This window comes from Camellia sinensis, chromosome 13 (genome assembly GCF_055761805.1).
Source record: "Camellia sinensis isolate YWXY chromosome 13, ASM5576180v1, whole genome shotgun sequence".
Classification (NCBI taxonomy): Eukaryota; Viridiplantae; Streptophyta; class Magnoliopsida; order Ericales; family Theaceae; genus Camellia; species Camellia sinensis.
In genome coordinates, this window is record NC_138973.1 from 86,193,870 (window position 1) to 86,213,783 (window position 19,914).

Below are 19,914 nucleotides of genomic sequence, written 5' to 3' on the forward strand. Positions count from 1 at the left end.
TCATAATCTACTAAAAAAGTACACCCAATAATACAGAGTCTACTCCTGCCGCCTGCAGGAACGACTCCCTCTTTAACACTAAGATCAAAAGTTTGAATATAATTTTTACATATGATATGATACATGAAATAATGTATCCTTTTATGTGATTCATTGTATTTGTCCATATGATCCACCTCTCAATTATTAATCTTTCTTTCTGGCTCATACCATGGGTTGCCCACTCTCTTCAATTTACACATTAAGAAAGTAAATTGATTTTCATGATAGTTCAATGAAATCCCATTGAAGATGAATTAAGTACATAATCTACATGATTAGTGCTATGCAATTTTATGTGTCTGTAGGCTTGTGTGGATGTATGTTTAAAGGGAGAGAGAGGGTTTGATCTAAAAAGAGACTAATGCACAAAGATTCTTACAAAAAATAATTTTAGGAAGAGTTGTACGCAGACAAGAGCGGCATTAGATAGTAATTAATCTGATCAACTGACCCCTTCATTTAGACTAAAAATTTTTTTAATTAAATTTTTTTTAATATTAATATTAGATAATTATTTACAACTACTTCTTTTGTATCCATCAATTATTATATTTGCATCCAGCTCAGCCGTCTCCTACACAAATTTTATAGGTTAAAGGGAAAATACATCACTTCTTGGTGAAATTACTTAGAGGACATATATATTATGCTAAAATTAGAATTTTTTTGGTTCAGTTGTGAATTTTATTTTATTTTATTTTTATTTTTTAAGTTGAATTATTGTTGGGTTTCTCATTGCACCCATTAGTCGCGGTTTTTTTTTCCCCTTCAATAATGAGGTTATTATGCAAGACAATAGAAAAACAATAGATATTTGCATTTATTTTAATAGAAGCTTGTTGAGATTTTCATTTATATAGGATTTGATAATTAGCTTCTAAGTTTTTGCATGACCTCATCTAAATTTTTTTTTTTTGGAGCCGCTACATCTATACTCCTGTTTTTAGAGATGATGTTTTTGTGACTCAAAAAATATCTTATAGTTCTAGCATGTATCCTATATGGTCTGCCATTTTAAGTGTATTGGATCATGCAACTAATTTTTGCTACATTTTCTCATCATTTTAAAAGAATTGATTATGTGTCCTCTTGTTGTATAAGTTAGACACATAACTATTTAATAGGTCGGATCTATAAGATAACTTTTCTTGTGTAGAGAGATATAACTTAAAAAATAATTATAAATTAGTGATAAATTTTATTAATATTAATAATTAAAATTATAATTTTTTTTCACTCGTGTAATAATTTTTTCAACTTTCCACTAGGGGTAACTTCCCCATATTTTAAAGGAAAAAAAAAAAAGGGAAAAAAAAAAGAGAGAGCCTCAAGCATCCCATGCTATTGGAAATTATCAGTGTGTTTGGTTTAAGTTTTCTGGATTAAGTTTTTTGAAAATTGATTTTTTTGATTTTCGTGTTTTTTTGTTTTTAGTGAATATTTTTTAAATTTTAAACATTTTTTTTACTTTTTTAGATGCACCTTACTTAGATGTATTTAAAAAGTAAAAATTTGTGAAAAAATATTTTAAAAAATTAATAAATACATAAAAATACAAAAAATGTACTGAGTTCTTGTATTTTTTTTATATTTTTGATATTTAGTGAATTTTTTTAAGATTTTTTTTATAATTTTTTTATTTTTTAGGTGTATTTATTTTAAGTGTGTCTAAAAAGTAAAAAAATTATTTAAAATATTAAAAAAAATCAGTAAAACAAAAAAACACGAAAAATAAGAAAATAAAATTTTCTGAAAAGTGTTTTTTGAAAAGTGAAAACAAGCATGGTGATTATTTTTTTTAGAGTATTTTTTCTTGAAAAGGAGAGTTAGGGGCCAACCTAGCTCTTTATATATAGGCTGCTACTGTCACTCCAATCCAATCAACTAAACCTTTAGCCTCTGCATGTTGTCTTTATCTCCTTTAACCACAAATTTGTCAAACTAAATTACCAAATCTTTTCCATTTCAATCTAAATTACCACAGCCTTGCATAAAACATGAATGCCATAAAGGAAGCTCATGGAACAGTTGAGTGGAGGAAAAGGGAAGCAAATGGCTCAACTGAAATCTTGCCACCGGAGTCGGGAACTGCCAAGAAAGCATGTTTAAAGGTATGGAATTTTCTGAAGAAGGCATGGGAGTTAGGGGCAGATGAACCTAGAAAAGTGGTTCATTGTCTCAAGGTAGGGATAGCTCTCACAATTGTCTCACTCTTCTATTACATGAGGCCTTTGTATGAAGGTGTTGGTGGGAATGCCATGTGGGCTATCATGACAGTGGTTGTAATCTTTGAGTACACTGTTGGTAAGTACTCAAAAAATTCATTCAAACTTTTTTAGAAGTTAAGTTTAACCCATCAATCAATATATTGTTTTAGCAAATCCAAAGAAGAACAATTTCAAAATATGTTGACTGACACTATTAGATTGTGTTGTAGGCGCCACAGTCAGTAAATGCTTGAACAGAGCTACTGGTACTTTTCTTGCTGGATTCCTTGCAGTTGGGGTTCACTGGATTGCTAATCAATCAGGCGAAAATTTTGAACCCATAATTGTTGGTGTCTCAGTTTTCCTATTAGGTCTGTATACATTCTTCCCTCAAATTTTAGGTACTTCCTCATGTGCATATATTGATTTTTTTTTTTTTTTTTTTATAAATTTTTAAAATTATTTTGCAGCTTCTGCAGCAACATTCTCTAGATTTATTCCAGTAATAAAAGCTCGGTTTGACTATGGTGCGATGATCTTCATCCTGACTTTCAGCCTAGTTTCGATATCAGGTTACCGGGTAGAGAAATTGTTTAATATGGCACATCAAAGATTGTCCACCATTATCATAGGAACTTCTATTTGCATTCTTATAAGCGTTCTTGTCTGCCCCATTTGGGCCGGTGAGGAGCTCTATCATCTCATCATCCGTAACATGAACAAACTGGAAAATTCCTTGGATTGTAAGTGCTTATTGTATACGTCCAATCCAGTACAACTTTTAATGTGGTTGAAGTTATGCATATTAAAACGTTATGTATCCTTCCAACAATCTTTATAGGTTGCGTAGCTCAGTATTTTAACAATACTGACATTAACGAAGAGACTGAAAAAAAACTGGAAGGCTACAAATGTGTGCTGAACTCAGAGGCCACTGAAGAATCTATGGTATCCTAGAGGTTTTTAAGAATAGTTAGTTAAAATCCTTTTATGTGAAATTATTGACTGAAAACCGAGACGGGTTTGAATTGTATAGGCTGGATTTGCTAGATGGGAGCCTGCACACGGGCGCTTCAGCTTCCAGCATCCGTGGAATCAGTACCTTAAAATTGGGGCATCAATGCGCAATTGTGCTTACTGCATAGAGGCACTCAACAGTTGTGTAATCTCAGAAAATCAGGTGAAATTTATGCAATTTTAATTAAAACTTCATTTTCTTCTTCCATATATAGGAGATAGCTTAATTTTCTTATCGTGACTGATTTGCAGGCCCCCGAGTTCATAAAGAAGCGTCTAAGTGATCTCTGCTTCAGAGTCAACACCAACTCATCAAGTGTCATAAGAGAGTTGGCAATGAAGATCAAGACAATGAGGAAATCAACAAAACTAGACGTCTTAGTTGAAGAAATGAATATTGCAGTAGAAGAACTCCGAAATGATTTGAAATCCCTTCCTGGTTTACTCATTTCTCCACCCAAATCTCCTGAAAATGACAAAGGAGAACCAATTTTGACAACTAGTAGTACCACCACAGTTCCTCTTGTGGAAGTCATTCCACTTGGAACTTTTGCTTCTTTACTGATTGAAATCGCTGCACGTGTTGAAGCCATTGTTGACACGGTTGAAGAGTTAGAGAGGCTGGCTGAATTCAAGCCAGCAGTTGATGATGATGACAAGCCCAAACAAAATCAACTTAATAATAAAATTTTATCTGATCAACAGAAAGATGAGGAAACCATGAAAGTCCTTGAGGAGGTCTGAATTTTTAAATTACCAAAAAGGCAATAATTAATCGTAAATTTCTTTGGGGAAAAGAAAATTGCAAGTATAAAACAGCTTACAGGACCACAGTGGCAAGTTTTCGAGTCGTGCTAATATTCTCTTAATTTTGTTATAATCATGAGTTTGATTGTACTTTGGCTAATTGTATTGCTTTATGCAGTGACTTCAATTGCCAAGGGGAGTTTTCCATTATGCAATGAATTATTATAGCTTTGAAAACAAATTTTCAGGTATTATTAATATCTTTCCATGCTGTGCCAACATATTCAATCAAATAACTTTCAAAAAACTGAATGGGACATGCACATCTTTCTATGTTGTACACTAATCAATTCAACTCAATTTGAATAAATCATGCATATTCACAGTTTTTTGTTCATGTTTATAAAAATTTACTAAATTCTTGTTATAAAAAAAGAAAAGAAAAAAGAAGTTAGTTCTATTGTTTAGAAAATAAATTTTCAATTATTCCTCCCTCTTCCACCCCAACTGCTCATCACTATTAGTGGCCACCATATTTGGCAAAGATGTAACCCTTTTGCTAGAACAATATTGATTGAGATTAATTTTTTGAGTTTTATAATAGATTAATTAATTAATGCTACACTAATAGGGTTAGAGAATCAATCAGTTAAGATAGAGGGAGAGGATTACATCTTTGGAACCATGGTATTTGGAACCATGGTGATTGCGATTAATGAGCTACCATGTCACATCCATTTCAATTCTCTCCCCATTATTTGTAGTGGTTCTTTTCCATTTTGGGTTTGTTTTGGTAAAGGGCTAAGCAGGTTAAAAAAAAAAAGAAAAAAAAAATGGTTGAGAGTTCTAAAAAGGGCGTTTTAGAGGTGCATATAATTTTATCATCTTTTGGGAGGATAGAAAATAAAATTTTTTGATATTTATTTTTGTTAAATTAGTTTCTACTTTTTCAAAAGTACCAATTCATTAAATCAAAAAATTCAAAACTAAAACATTTCATATATTAAACACATCGATTGCACATTAGAGTCTTAATAACCATCCATTACATGATGACTATAAAAAAAAAATCTGTTAATAACAAATACACCATCTATTACATGATAACCATCCAAAAATATTAATAAAAACAACCACTCATTACATGATTATCATCCAAACACATAATAAAAATTAATTTGGTAAAAAAATACAAAAATAAAAATGTAAAAGATTTATTATTTTTATATAATTTTATCTTTGGTGGGTAGAAATAATTTTTTAAAATTTTAAAATATTTTTTGATGTTTATTTTTGTCAAATTAATTTATATTTTATCAAATTGATAACTTTTCCCTTGAAATGGAGCAACAATGTCTTCAATTGTCTACATTTGGAACGAGATTCAAAATTCAAGGTCAAATATATCACAATTTAAATATCAAGGACCAAAGTGACACAAGTCTCAAATTACAGTGATCGTTAGTGTAATTCGTCCTACTTAAAAACAAAGGGAAATTTAACCAAAACCCCTCCATTGGATTCTTATTTGGTGAAAAGGACAATTCAATTTATTTTACTTCATAAACCCCCTAAGAAGGAGGTGCATATATCTTTTTTTTTCTTGGACAATATTGCCAAAATAACATGCTACTGTCAAACAGAGTAATATATTACTGTTTATATCAATTTCGACGGTAATAATTTTTTTTTTGGGTTAAGAATTTCTTAGTCAACATAGATCTTATTTGATAGATCTTGATGAAAGGATTTTAAAAATGCTGATTTTATTAAAAATCAACATTTAGATAAAAAATTATATTATTTTAAAGTTTAATATTTTGGTAATAATGGTATATGTTGGACTTTTCAATCTGAACTTTTCAAGAAAAACTTTTTGTGTTTGTCTTTAATGCATTAAAATTTTATTTCGATGGTGCTACATACACCAATTAGTGTACTAACTAGTGTACCAACACTAGTTTTGACATTATTATAGACTCTACTCATTATACAAATTACAAATACAAAAAATATTTTAAATTATGCCACATCATCAATTGGTACACAAGTTAGTACACTAATTGGTACATATAGCATTATTCTTTTACAATGAGGGATTTTGATCAAATCCCAAAAACCTCTCATAATAAAATTTTAATACATTAAGGATAACCACAAAAAGTTTTCCTTAAAAAATTTAACAAATATCACTATTATCAAAATATTAAACTTCAAAGTAATATAACCTTTGATGTAAATGTTAGTTTTTAATAAGATTAATATTTTTAGAATTATCTCATCAAGATCTATGTAAACTATGAAATTCTTTTTAAAAAAAATTTATTATTATTAAAATTGATATAAACAGTAACAATAACATACTACTTTGTCTCGCAGTAACAAATTACTCTGTTTGACAATGGTGTGCTTGATTGGGGGATTGGGGAAAGGGGACTAAACACTGTTCGGATTGCAATCCGATGGAAGTTTTTTATCCGGCGTTTATATTTTTTTTAATCCGCTGGACATGGAGTCCGGCCGGACTCCATATCCCTCGTATGGGACTATTGCATCCTACAAGGGGTGAGATTATTTCCATAGGATAATTTATTGTTGGAATTAGGTGGTGAAATGACTATTTTGATCCTCTATTATTTAATTATATATTATATTTAGTAAAATTCAATAAAATTTAAATGTCTCAATTTAAAAATAAAATAATTTTATTTAAATTTTTATTGATGTTTTATTTATTTAATTTTTTATAGATATTTTATTTATGGTTTATTTTAAAATTTTGTTTATATTTTATTTAATTTCATTATTTAAATTTTAATAGATGTTTTATTTAATTATTATTATTTTTAACATAAATTTATTTAAATTTTTAAAAAAATATATCATATATAAATTTATTTAATTGTATAAAAAATTAATTTTTTTTATTAATCTAGCTAAAAATAATTTAAATATTAAAGATATGTTTAATATTGTTATTATTTAGTAAACAATTAAAAAATGGTAAAATAGTCTTTTTCTCACTTATCCTATCCAGTCTGTCTAACTAAACATTGGATAAACTAAAAATAATTCTTTTCAGATATCTAATCCCATGAGAAAACAAACATAAGATATACATCCAATTCAACCAAATAGTCTGGGAAATTCACAGTTCCAAGATTCAAGCCTGATTGATTTATGTGTGAGTCAATTTCTGACCACACTACCAAACAGATACTCAGCTGGAGAACACTGGTAGAATAGATTAAGCTCGAACGACCTGTCACAAAAAGAAGGGATTCTGACGGTAGTTCGTCCACTCAGGGGTACTCCGACGATCAAGTTAATTATCTCTCAAAGATAGCAAAAGTGTTTAATTCACTATTCAGAATACAAAAAAACATACCTTAGACCCATGATGATACCTCTCTTTTATAGCCAACACTGACCTAATCCCAATAGAAGCCTAGTTCCAATGGATTCTGTTTCAATGTTAATCTTGGACTCCTAGTTAGATTGGGATAAACTCTCTAAAAGTCTTATTTTTATCCAAATTGAAGTCCTTTCCAAATCTAGGACTCTTGTTCTTTATCCGCTTATCCCGAATTCCGGTATTCTCGCAGATAACCTCGGCCTAACCGAGATTATCTCAGAGTCATGACCAAGACACGTGGCACCTCGGTTGACACTTTGGTGCCACCTCGGCCATGTATTGTCATTAGAAAATTATGTCCCCACAATTTTAATCCCCTTATCCAGCCCGTTCAATCAAACACACCTTACTCTATTTGATAGTAATATGTTACTCTGTCTCACAGTAATATGTTATTTTGTTTGACAGTAACATGTTACTTTGTCTCATAGTAATATGTTATTTTGTTTGACGGTAACATGTTACTTTGGTTCACAATAACATGTAACTCTGGCAATATTGTCTGGGAAAAAAAAATAAAGATATTTTACTTTATCTTTACTCAATTATATGTTTTCTCCTTAGAGAGTTTATGAAAAAAAAATAAATTAGACTGTCATTTTCACTAAATAAGGGTCCAATAGAGTGGTTTTGATTAAATTTTCCTTAAAAAAATAAATAAATTGACATATTGATCCACAAAAAAATAAAAATAAAAAGAGGGAAATTACAAATAGGTGACATTTAAAAAAAAAAATTACATATTCATGATAAAATTTATAAATTTAATTATTAGAATTTGAAAAGTTTATCACTAATTTGTATTAAAAAAAAAATTCAAACTTGTACTGATTTGTTATTTTTCCAATAAAAAGTAGGGAGATTCATATTTTGGATTTGTGATCTATATAGTCTTATATTTTTTCTTGTGATCCATTAGTCTTTTTTAATGTGTAATGACTCATTTGCTTGCCACATTAACAACATTTGTGAAGTTGCGTTAAAGTATTACGTTTGAGAAAAGTACGCAAGGATTTTTTAGTGTGTTACGTTTTTTGTGTGTTATATTGGGGTGTTACGTTTAGAAAAAGTACATTAAAGAGTCTTTTTAGTAGTGAGTGTTACGTTTAGAAAAAGTACATTAATGAGTCTTTTTAGTATTGAGTGTTACGTTTGAAAAAAGTACACTAAGAAATTTTTTAATGTGTTACGTTTTTGAAATGTTATGTTAAAGTGTTACGTTGTGAAAAAACACACTAAGGAGTTTATAATGTTGCAGTGTTACGTCTGAGAAAAGTATACTAAAGAGTTTTTTAGTGTATTATGTTGGAGGAATATTATGTTTGGAAAAAATATACTAATGAGTCTTTTAGTGTTGAAGTGTTATGTTTAGAAAAAATACATTAAAGAGTTTTTTAGTATATTACGTTAGAGTATTTTTTTAGTGTGTTACGTTAGAGGAGTGTTACATTTGAAAAAAAATACACTAAGGAGTTTTTTTGGATTGCTACGTTTGATTGTTAAGTTGGAGTATTATATTAGAGTGACAGAAACGTAATCCAAAAATTGGATCCAATTTCTCTAAGATGATATCCTCCAATGAGAAAGGGTAAAAATGTTCATTAAATCATACCAAAATTTAAAATAGAATCTCACAATAAGATTATCAAAATAAATAATACGTATTAGAAAACTTGTGTGACTAATTGGACTAAATAATTCTGAGACTTTCTACTAATAATTTTTCCTAAAAAAGGTACTACCAAATAATACTAAAAAAATGTACCTACTTCAGTTGGTATAATTTTGCTCTAAACTTCACTGGAAATGCTAAAAGTTTTCCATTGATGTGAATCTTTATAGGGAAAAAGCTGCATACCACACCCTATGAAGAGATTAACCATTGCATACCTTCCATTCCAATATAATTAAATTAGTAAATAATAAATAAAAATTATAACAATTCAAAGTTGCATGAATCTTGGGAAATATGCTTAAATGTTAGGGATCTCAAATAATGTGTCAATTTTTTTTTTTATCAAACCTCTCACATGAATGTGAGATTTACACACATGTGAGTTTGTGTGAATTCTACATTTATATAAAAAGTTTGATAAAAAATTTAATAGATTATTTGAAATTCATAATATTTTCTAATTAGCTCCCCTAAACACTGATCAAGCGCTAGAAAATGACAATGCTGACATGTATTGCTAAATTCAGATGAGTAGTGCTATATAGACAAACTTTTCAAATAAATTTTTCTTACAAAATGATGTATCATTTAGAATATAAGTAAGTTGTGCCTCATTTCATATTCCAAAGTTATATCACTCGATGCCATATCAATTTGTAAGAAAAATTTATAAATTTTTTTGTTTGTATAACACCATTGTAAGAGTAGTGTGATAATACACTGTCAATTATAAGGATGGAAGTTCGCAGAGTCAATTATAAGGATTGAAGTTAAACAGGAATTGGGATGCTACTATGCCTTAGCATCCTGTTGTGAGGTTCATTGAAAGCCTTCTTTTTGATATATTTTATTTGTTTAAAAAAAGTTAAACGATTAACATATTTTTATAATTTTTTTAAAAATAATGAAAACTTGATCATTATTATTATTATTTTTTTATAAATAATATATTAGACCAACCTTATCATATAAATAATTTAAATAATTAAAATACGTCCGGTAAAAACTGCAATGAATCTCATCACATCAGGACCGCTGTGCCATAAATAATGGCAGTGTTGTTTGTTATTTATGAATCGACAAACTCCAGAATGAATCAAATCAGTTGATCATCATCTCATCATCATCGTCTCTCTCGTCCTCGATCCCATAAACCCCAGCACCATTACAAACTTTCTACACTGTTTGTTGATTTGAAAGAGAAAGCAGTGTCTCCCTCTCTCTCTCTTATCAATCAATATTTTGTGTTATTCTCCAAACCCTAATTCCATCCAATTCTACAATTTTCTTCAATTCAAACTGAAACACACACATATATACAGAGATATGGTTGATGTAGCAGACAAATTAGCTTATTTTCAAGCAATCACAGGCCTCGAAGACCCTGATTTGTGCACCGAAATCCTCTCCGCCCATGGTTGGGACCTCGAACAAGCCATCTCCAGTTTCACCTCCGCCGACAACAATCCCTCCGCCTCTTCCACCACCACCACCTCCGCCGCCGCAACCACCGCCCAATCCAACACAGAAGGAACAGGACTAGTCGCTCGCGGCCCTTCTCCTCCTGGCTTGGCATGGAAGCTCATCACTCTCCCTTTCTCCATCATTTCTGGTAGCCTAGGGTTGATTTCTGGCGCAATTGGTCTCGGCATGTGGGCCGCTAGTGGTGTCCTCTCCTATTCTCTTAGCATGATTGGATTGAATTCGAGTCGTATTGGCAATTCTTCTTCTTCGGCTCCGTTGGTTTCGGTGTCGGCTTCTGCGTCCGAGGCGATGGGTTTTGTGGATGGTTTCGAGAGGGATTATGGGGCTACTCGTCCGAATTTCGTTGCGGAAGGGTTTATGGATGCTTTAAATCGGTCGCGACATGCGTTTAAACTGTTGTTTGTGTATTTGCACTCGCCTGATCATCCCGATACGCCTTTGTTTTGTGAGAGGACTTTGTGTTCTGAATTATTGGCAGCATTTGTGAACGAGAATTTCGTTGCGTGGGGAGGGAGTATTCGGGCTAGTGAGGGTTTCAAGATGAGTAACAGCTTGAAGGCCTCAAGGTTTCCTTTTTGTGCTGTGGTTATGGCTGCCACGAATCAGAGGATTGCCCTACTTCAGCAGGTGTGAATCTCAAATTTCAGACCAATTTTAGCATTTTCTCTTAAATTACAGTTGTTTGTATTGGTTGATTTGGAAAGAATAGAAAAGAAATGCATTTCTCTTTGTTCGTATCACTTGTTTGGATTAGTAAAAGAGAAGATAAATGGGTTGAAGTGGGAAGAAATGGAGAGAAATCCATTTCTCTTTCTAACCCTCATTTAATCTCTTCAATAGAAACCAAAGCTTAGAATGCGAGGTGCATAGAAGTTAAGAATCTTAGTCAAAGAGTTTTACGCCTCTATTCTTTATTAATAATGCTATTGCTGGACCAAATTACAGTTTTTTGGGAACACAAGAACACATGATGGTTTATTTGTTTTGGCAATTGATGTGGAATTAGTTTTGTAGAATCTTGAACTTGGACTTTTTGGTGAAAAAGTTGGAATCTCCCTTTTCTGTTAATATGGTTATTTGTTGGACCAACCTAGAGTTCGTGTTATTCTCCCAAAAAACCTAAGACTTCGTGTTATTAACATAAGAACAGTCAATGGTTTATTCGTTATCAGACATTTGATATACAACTATGTGGGGGCCATTGAGTGATTTTGGTTTTCTAAATACTTTAGCATTGTCTTATGATGCTCCTATCCTATCTATATTTTCTTGTATTTTGTAGCTTTGTCTCATGCATTCGTATCTGTATTTTTATGTTCTTTTATGTTATTTTGGTCAATGAGTTATCACATTATGATTCCAATCTCATTTTGTGATTCTTCTCTTGTGATTATACAACTCGAGTGAATTTTAAACACACAACTATGGATGTCATTTTTTAGTTGAACATGCACAGGTAAACACAATTATTCGTATTATTCATTAAAGCAACTCTCTCTTTCTCTCTCTCTCTCTCTCATGTGTGCACTCACACACATTCATGTAGGTTTTATAGCATCCGGTCAGTAAGTCTTCAATGACACTCTCTCAAAGGTGTGTTAAGAGGTTCATTTTCAATTGGTTTGAATTTGCATAACCTCATAACATGAAACATGCTTTTAGGTTAGGGGAATTTTTGTTAGCGCATGGAACCACTAAGCATGAAGATAAAAATAGGTGGTATCTCTTTGCGCTGATCTTTTATAAGAAGGTATGAATGGGATTAAGATGGAAATAAATGATTCAAATGTAACTTATTGGCATCTAATTATAGTTCTTTTGGACAGAGCCAGTCTTTGTGCATGTATGGCTTAAAATTCAATTGCCTCAAGCTCTATGGTTGATGAGAGAGATGATTTTGAATCTGGGGTGCAACATAAAATTACTTGGATTTATTTATACCTAAAAAGCATGGGGAATATATGGAATTTTGTGAATTTTGGGGAGCTTGTGGGCCCCAACGACCACCTTTATCTGTCTGCTGCTACTCATAGCCAATATACCTTCTGACTTGACATTGCTGAATGAATGCAAGATTTAGCCACAAGGATGTGACCTTGCCCCCTTCATAAAAGGGAACAGAGTAGAGCACAACAATGGTTGGTTTTATGGTTTAAGGAAGTAAGAATGTTCTTGGTTTTCCTTTCCATTTCACAAATTAGAGAAGACTTATTTGAGTGATTAGTGATTGTTGGTTGGTTGATGATATTGGATGCTGAATTTGGATTGATAAGGTTATTTATACTTACAAGTTCAAAATGAAATGAAAGGTTGATATTGCTCCTTCTGAAATATGTTCACTATAAAATAATGGCAGTTTTTGCTCTTTCTGATGGAAAGGACAGCATTGTTCCTAGTAGTTTGAATACTCTACTGCATGAAGATAATTAGATTGTATTGTAGAATATCTCAGTGCATGTGAAGATACTTTTTCTTGAAGGTAGCATTGATTTATAAAGCATAGTGGGATCAAAGTTGGCTGGAAATGGAGCATTGAGTGAACCATATGGATAATTTGGATTACTTGATATATTCAAATGAGTCCATTTTAGTCTTTTAGGTCCTCATTCATGGTATCCATCATTCGTTCCCAAATTTTCATGCATTTTGGCAATCAATGTAGTGTGACCACTACGATTACTTATTCTTAATATCAGATGAGAGTTTTGTATGCAGTCTAGTTATGCAAGATTCTCGTGAAGATAGTTAATTGGGTTGTTATAATTCTATTAGAAATCCTTATAATTGCGTTGTGCATTTTCTTATTTTAGATGGACTCACAAGAGCATGTCTTTTGATTGCTATAGTTTTGCTAACTAGGATGTTTGTTGGAATAATGTTGCTGAGTTTTGATGTTCTTAAGAGTTTATATGTTATTTTAAGAGTAAAATCTAATGTTTTATTTGTTACCTTATGGGGTAGGATGAGTGTAAGTAGTGTTTGTGTGGTTTGTAGGGTTTTATGAAGCGTATAAATTGCTCCTAAATGAATTACCTCTTGGAGATGAATAATATTTGAAGAAAATTAAAGTGTTAGAAGACGCAAGATTCTCTCTTTCATGTCTTCTTGCACCTCTCTATCGTTTTTCTTTGTTTATCTCTATCCTTCAACATATATTAAATAAAAGAACAAAAAATGTTGACATAAATTTTTATCCTATCCCATGTTTGAATAAATACTTGTGTGGGCTAGGTTACATCAACGTGGTATTAGAGTGAAAGATCTATTGCAAACATCAATACATTGTTAGTCTATTCAAACTTGAAGAGTCTTGAAACTGGAGGTTGAGCTCTCTCCAAAAAGACGGGATTTATGCAATTTAGCTGTGAAAGATTGCCATGAAGATAATTAATGAGTTGTTTGAATTCTAGTAGGAGCCTTTTTAATTTTGTTGTACTAGTTTTTTATTTTTAGATAGGGTGCCACTGGTATAGTGATTAAAACTTGGTCTATCAACCTTGAGGTTGTGAGTTCGAACCCAAGGGTTGCCACTTTGTGCAAAATGTCAAAGGTTAGGCTTGTATCCAATCTACCCCTCCTAGACCCCCATCTAATGGGGACTAAACTAAGTATACATTTCTTTTTAGTTTCTTATGTTTAGATGTTTGTAGGGTTTTAGGAGTGAAATCATGTTGTTTAACTTGTTGCTTGTTAAGTTGTTACCATATGCATAGCCATAAGTTTGTTCTTCATGGCAATTACTTGTTATTAAGTTTCATGAGTCATCTAGAATAGCTCTCTCCCCTCCTCCTCCTCCTCTTCTATTCTAGGTCTATGCTCTCTCTTATTTTCTGCTGCTTTTTTATATCTCTCTCTTCCTCATGATTCCTTTTTCGTATTGCCTTCTCTTCTCATGTCTTCCTCTTGGACGTGTATTCTTACTCCTCTCAAATCTTGTGTCTTCCCTCCCCTCTTGTCCTACCTTCCCTCCCTTGCCTTCTTTTTTATCTCTTTTCTTGTTCTATCTCTGGTTCATCATATATGAAAAGTAAATGAATAAACAAATTCATCATGCTTAATTTCCCCATCATGTGTTTGAAGAAATTATGCCATCCAATTCACAACAAGCTCTTGAGTATGTTAGAGTAGTAAAATTGTGTTTTGAGAGTTATTACATAAACAATTGCTGGCTAATGCTAGGTTGTGGAATGCGCTAAGACGTATTTCATGAACATTAAGTTAGCATTTGAGCTTACAGTAACAAATTGGGCGGGAAGCTAATGTCTGTGCTGATTTACTTGCGAAAGGGGCCCTTAGTATGGCTGTTAACAGGGAAGATTTATTAGATGAGCCCTCTGTTTTGGCTCCTGCTTTAGATAGAGATGTGTGGGGGCTTGGTTCCTCTCGTAGTGTTCTTCCTTAGTTTTGGCTTCGGCCCGGAGTTTACCAAACAAAAAAAAAAAAAAAAAAAAGAAAATAGTAGTTGAATCGCAATTTTTTTTTTCATAGCAACGTAGCGAATCTGGCAGCAAATGTGCAAATTGGAGAGCAATGCATCTACCTACGCATTTTGGTCTTCCTAAAGGAATTGCAATTGATTCCTCATTAGTGGGGTCTGGTAACGGAGAGACATGAGACGAGGCTGATCACAACTGGGAGTCACAAGGAGCTTTTATTGGTCTATTTTCTCTTTACCTCTGTAGACCTTTGTTCTCAAAATAGAGATCTGAGCAGAAATCTTGCATGTATTGTTATGGTGATTGTGCACAGGGCTAGTGCTCTAGACTTGCCCCCTTTTACAAGTTTATGCGGTAAGGAAGTGGTTTTTTTTTTTTTTGGGATTAATACCATTTCTCGATTTGTGCAAAAAGACTATTATCACTTGAAGCACATATTGTAGTTTCAGTTGTATAGTAGGACTCTTCTGTTGTGTTGTAGTTTAATCACTGGTTTGCGCCATCTAAGTTAATATTTGGCCTGTGCATTCTTCTGTTCCCTCTGTTTAATCTCTTAACAACATCTGGGACATGCTTTTCATCCGTAAAAATCTGTGTATTTATATATAGGAAGTCTTTTGTTTTCTCCAGCAGCCAGGGCTGCCATTTTAATCTAATGACTGGTATCAAAAAAATAGTTTAATAGCAGTCATTAGATTGTATGCGGGATCAAATAAGCATCAACATTGCTAGGGCTTCTCACTCTAAAGAGACTAAAAGTTACAGGTTAACCCCAACCTTGTTTGTGCAGCTGCAAAGAACCCACCAACCACCCCAGCAGCCACTGCTGCAAGTGCCACCTTGCACTGCCAACAAGCTAGTTAAATTCCTGTTCCAGCCCACCATTTGCTATCTCTCAGTACTTTCTTGAGTTTTCTTTCTCTCTCTCTCTCTCTCTCTCTCTCTCTCTCTCAATATATGTGTACAGAAGTTTGTGCACACCTATGCTAGATACATGTGTTCTGGTGTTATTAAAGGCATGCTTAGGCGTGTGTCTAGGCTCAAATCCCATCCGGGCCAAAGGTTTGCGCCTTGTAAGTGTTTCAAGCCAGGCAATTTCGATAAGGCGCGCCTAGGCCCAAGTCCCATCCAGGTTTAAGGTTTGTGCCTTGTAGTGTTCTAGGCCAGGCGACTGTGATAAGGCGCCTGATTGGCCCAATGCTTGCATCTTGAGGTTTTTTGTTTTATTGTTGCTTTAATTGATTTTGTTTAAAATCTAGCTGTTGATTTAATATGGTGCAGCTATAGAAGATCCCTACTCTTATTACAGATGCCAATACATTGGGCATTCAACCCCAAATCAATGATAGAAGAAAAATTAGCCTTAATTCCTAATCTCCAAAAAACACTAAGGCTCCGTTTGGTGGAGCACTGGAACGTTAGTTCCAGAGCTTGATTTGAGTATGGTGTTTGTTTGTGATTTTCGAAAATAATTCCACGCTCACTTTTGAAAACGTGGTCGAAGTCGGGAAAATTTGGGCTAATCGGTCGTCCCACCGGACGTCTTACCGGATATCCCACCGGTTGTTCGGCCGGTTGACCGGAATAGTGCAAATATTTTTTTTTTTATTTTTTGCAATTGACATATGTTAATTTTTATATATTTGAAAAAAATATTTTCTGAATTTTTAAAATTTTTTTATGTGCTTTAATAGAATTTTGAGTTGTATGTTTGGTTATGAGTTGTAAGTTTTTGTATTAAATACCATATGTCACATCAAAAATTCCTCACTCAATTCAAAACTCTTTTCAAAACTCTTTCACCAAACAAATTTTCCATACTCAAATTATAATTCCAAAACTCACAAACTCAAAATACAACTCCTACTCTCAAATCATATTTAAAAAGTTCTACCAAACGGAGCCAAAATGTTTAACATTTCATTTTGTTTATGTTGAACCTTAAATTATTTACTTATATTAAATTATATATATTTTTTCTGTACAAAGTGCGCCTCACTTTGGTGAAGCCTGCGCCTTGCCTTGCGCCTTGAGCCTAGGCCCCAGGAGACCTTGGTGCCTTGGTGCGCCTATCGCCTTTAATAACACTGATGTGTTCAAATGGCAACAATCAAAATGTGTATATATGTATGTCCATGTGTGTATTGGTTCTTTTAATTAATCTGTCTATGAAGCTGTTCTTACTCTTCTTTTTTCTTGTCTTTTATTTTTCCTTTTTCTGAGCATTAAAGTGTTCAATAATCAGAGAGCATTACTTTTTGAAACTCATCTTGTCATTGTAAAAATTTGGGCTACAGGAGCTTAATAACTCTAATATTGGTCAACCCAAGCAAAATTATACTCATTTTTTTAAACTTGGGTTGGGTGCTTGAGCTGGGAGTTCGGGCTGGGGCAGTCCCCAGTGCACCTTGGGATGAGCTTGGACAGGTCCCTAGTCCAATAAACCTGCCTGAGTTGCAGCTGACAGCTTTGGATTGTGAGATTTGTGTTGCCACTGTACTGTTTTTACCTTCATCTTTTCCTGGCTGCTAAATTATTCTTTTGTGTTTACTCATGCATAACGTTGTAAAATAGTAGCATTTTAATTAGTCTATATCTTGTCTGTGAAGTATTCTAGAAAACCCCATCTGAAATAGAAAGCATTTAGTATTTTGCTGTTGTAGGAAGACCCTAAGAAGCATGGGCACAGACACGCCAATATGACAATTTTCACAAATTGTAGGACATGACAAGTGGGGGACATGTCCAAAATATGTTAAATGTATGAATATTTCCTTCAAAGTTAATAAAAATATACAACGTAACCATTGGATCTGAAATTATTTTATTCAAACTTGTAATGTGTTCCATATGTGTCTAAACAATGGATAAGTTTGTCCCCCAAGTATCCAAAGTGTGTCCTTGTCTAAAAAAATTTGGACAGTTAGAAGTGTCTCCAAAACACATATCGGTAAGTGTTCAACAAGTGTCGGTGTCTGAAATGGACACAACACCTTTTTAGAAGCATCTGTGCTTCATAGAAAGACCCAGCCTTTTCCATTTTAAGTCAGCTTATTAACAGCAGGGAAAAACATCTGTCCTGCTTATAACAACAAAATATTATGATGGACTTTCCTCAAAATTGACCTTCAATCTTATTAATTTGTTAATAAACTCTGTGGTTCAAATCTCTCTCTCTCTCTCTCTCTCTCTCTCTCTCACACACACACACACACACACACACACTCACTCACTCACGGACAACAACAGCAGTCACAAGCTTGCTTTAGATATCGTCTTGAAGGCAGAAAGTAAGTTGTTTTATTGTTTTTAATTATTTTCTTCCTCTGATCATGCAGGTTGAGGGGCCCAAATCTCCTGAGGAGATGCTGACAATATTGCAGAAAGTGCTTGAAGAAAGTGCCCCCGTTCTTGTTGCTGCGAGGCTTGATGCAGAAGAAAGAAGAACCAACCTGCGTTTGAGGGAGGAACAAGATGCTGCTTATCGAGCAGCGCTTGAAGCTGATCAAGTGTGTCAAATTATTCAACTTCTTATTTTCTTTATCCCATTCTCAGTCCCCAAAGCTTATGCTTTATAATGAAATATTAGCATATTGTGATGCCGCATGGTCTTGATGAGGTTTCTCTACCCATCTCAGGCTAGGGAACGCCAGAGGAAAGAAGAGCAAGAACAGCTGGCAAGGGAAGCTGCTGAAGCTGAAAGGAAGCAGAAGGAAGAAGAAGAGGCTCGTGAAAGAGCGGCACGTGATGCTGCTGAGAAAGAAGCTGCATTAGCTAGAATCCGGGAGGAGAAAGCCCTTTCACTTGGAGCTGAACCTGAGAAAGGACCTGATGTTACTCAAGTAATGCCCATTTTTTTGTTTGTAATTACATTTTGTGCTCCTCTTTAGAACTATTTCACTCATCACAAAATAGCTCACTTTTTGTATTTCTAAAGGCCCATAAATTATGCAAGCTTGTTGATGGAATTAGATGAAGAGTTCAGGAAACTGAGAATAGCGTGAATCACATTTTCTTAAACAGTTGCACCGCATGGATAGTATTATCCATTTCTTTCTCTCTCCTTCTATGGGATAGAAATTAAATTGCTCTCAATCTGATACATTTTTGTTTGTGATGTTTTGGACCATTTAGGTTTTGGTGCGGTTCCCAACTGGAGAGCGCAAGGAAAGGAGGTTCCAAAGTACTGCAACAATTCAGTCTCTGTATGACTATGTTGATTCGTTGGGTTGCTTAGAAGTCAAAAGTTACAGTCTTGTGTCCAATTTTCCCCGTGTTGTCTATGGCCCAGAAAAGCTCTCTATGTCCCTGAAAGAAGCGGGATTGCATCCACAGGCCAGCCTTTTTGTGGAGTTCAACTCTTGAGTGGCAACATCTCTTGCACAAACTTGAATTCGTAAGCTTGAATTCATTCGAGTAGTCTGAGATTGAACCCCAATAGTAGGATGTTTTGTGTTGACTCCGTCATATTTCAAACTGATTTAGTAAATGACACAATGAGAGAACATTCTTGGATGTGCCTAACATGTGGATGCCAGATCTTTTGTGCTGCAGATTCGAGTGAACAAACAATCCGAGTAGAGAATTGGTTTTAAATAAATATATTGTCCTAAAAAATGATTCCAAAAGAAACTATGAGTGCATTTATTATTGATTGATCTATGCTACAGCGGGATTTTGTTTCTTGTGGTAATTGTCTAAAATGTTCAATAGATCCCGGGTAGCATAGATATATGTTGCAGTATCACCACCAATTTTAATGGAAGCTTGCATGCCTGACCCTCACTCAAAAAAGTATGGTAGTTATCATTCCTGTTAAAAGTTGGCAATAACAACACAGACTTTAACTGCATTGCTTTTCCAGTCCCCACTACTGCTTTTGCAAGATTT

The 19,914-nt window shown here is 33.5% G+C and overlaps 2 protein-coding genes across 2 annotated transcripts; both read left to right on the forward strand.

Annotated features, from left to right (window-relative positions):
• The first annotated feature begins 1,920 nt into the window (after positions 1-1,920).
• LOC114303803 (aluminum-activated malate transporter 10) lies at positions 1,921-4,254 on the forward strand. The gene is made up of 6 exons (XM_028248953.2): positions 1,921-2,346; positions 2,480-2,620; positions 2,720-2,992; positions 3,091-3,197; positions 3,286-3,429; positions 3,519-4,254. Exons 1-6 carry the CDS (start codon positions 2,040-2,042, stop codon positions 4,008-4,010), a joined length of 1,464 nt encoding a protein of 487 aa, XP_028104754.1. The 5' UTR covers positions 1,921-2,039; the 3' UTR covers positions 4,011-4,254.
• A 5,817-nt stretch (positions 4,255-10,071) lies between these two features.
• Positions 10,072-19,656, forward strand: LOC114303802 (plant UBX domain-containing protein 10). Its single transcript, XM_028248952.2, has 4 exons — positions 10,072-11,215; positions 18,363-18,533; positions 18,663-18,866; positions 19,159-19,656. Exons 1-4 carry the CDS (start codon positions 10,430-10,432, stop codon positions 19,387-19,389), a joined length of 1,392 nt encoding a protein of 463 aa, XP_028104753.2. The 5' UTR covers positions 10,072-10,429; the 3' UTR covers positions 19,390-19,656.
• Positions 19,657-19,914: the final 258 nt, after the last annotated feature.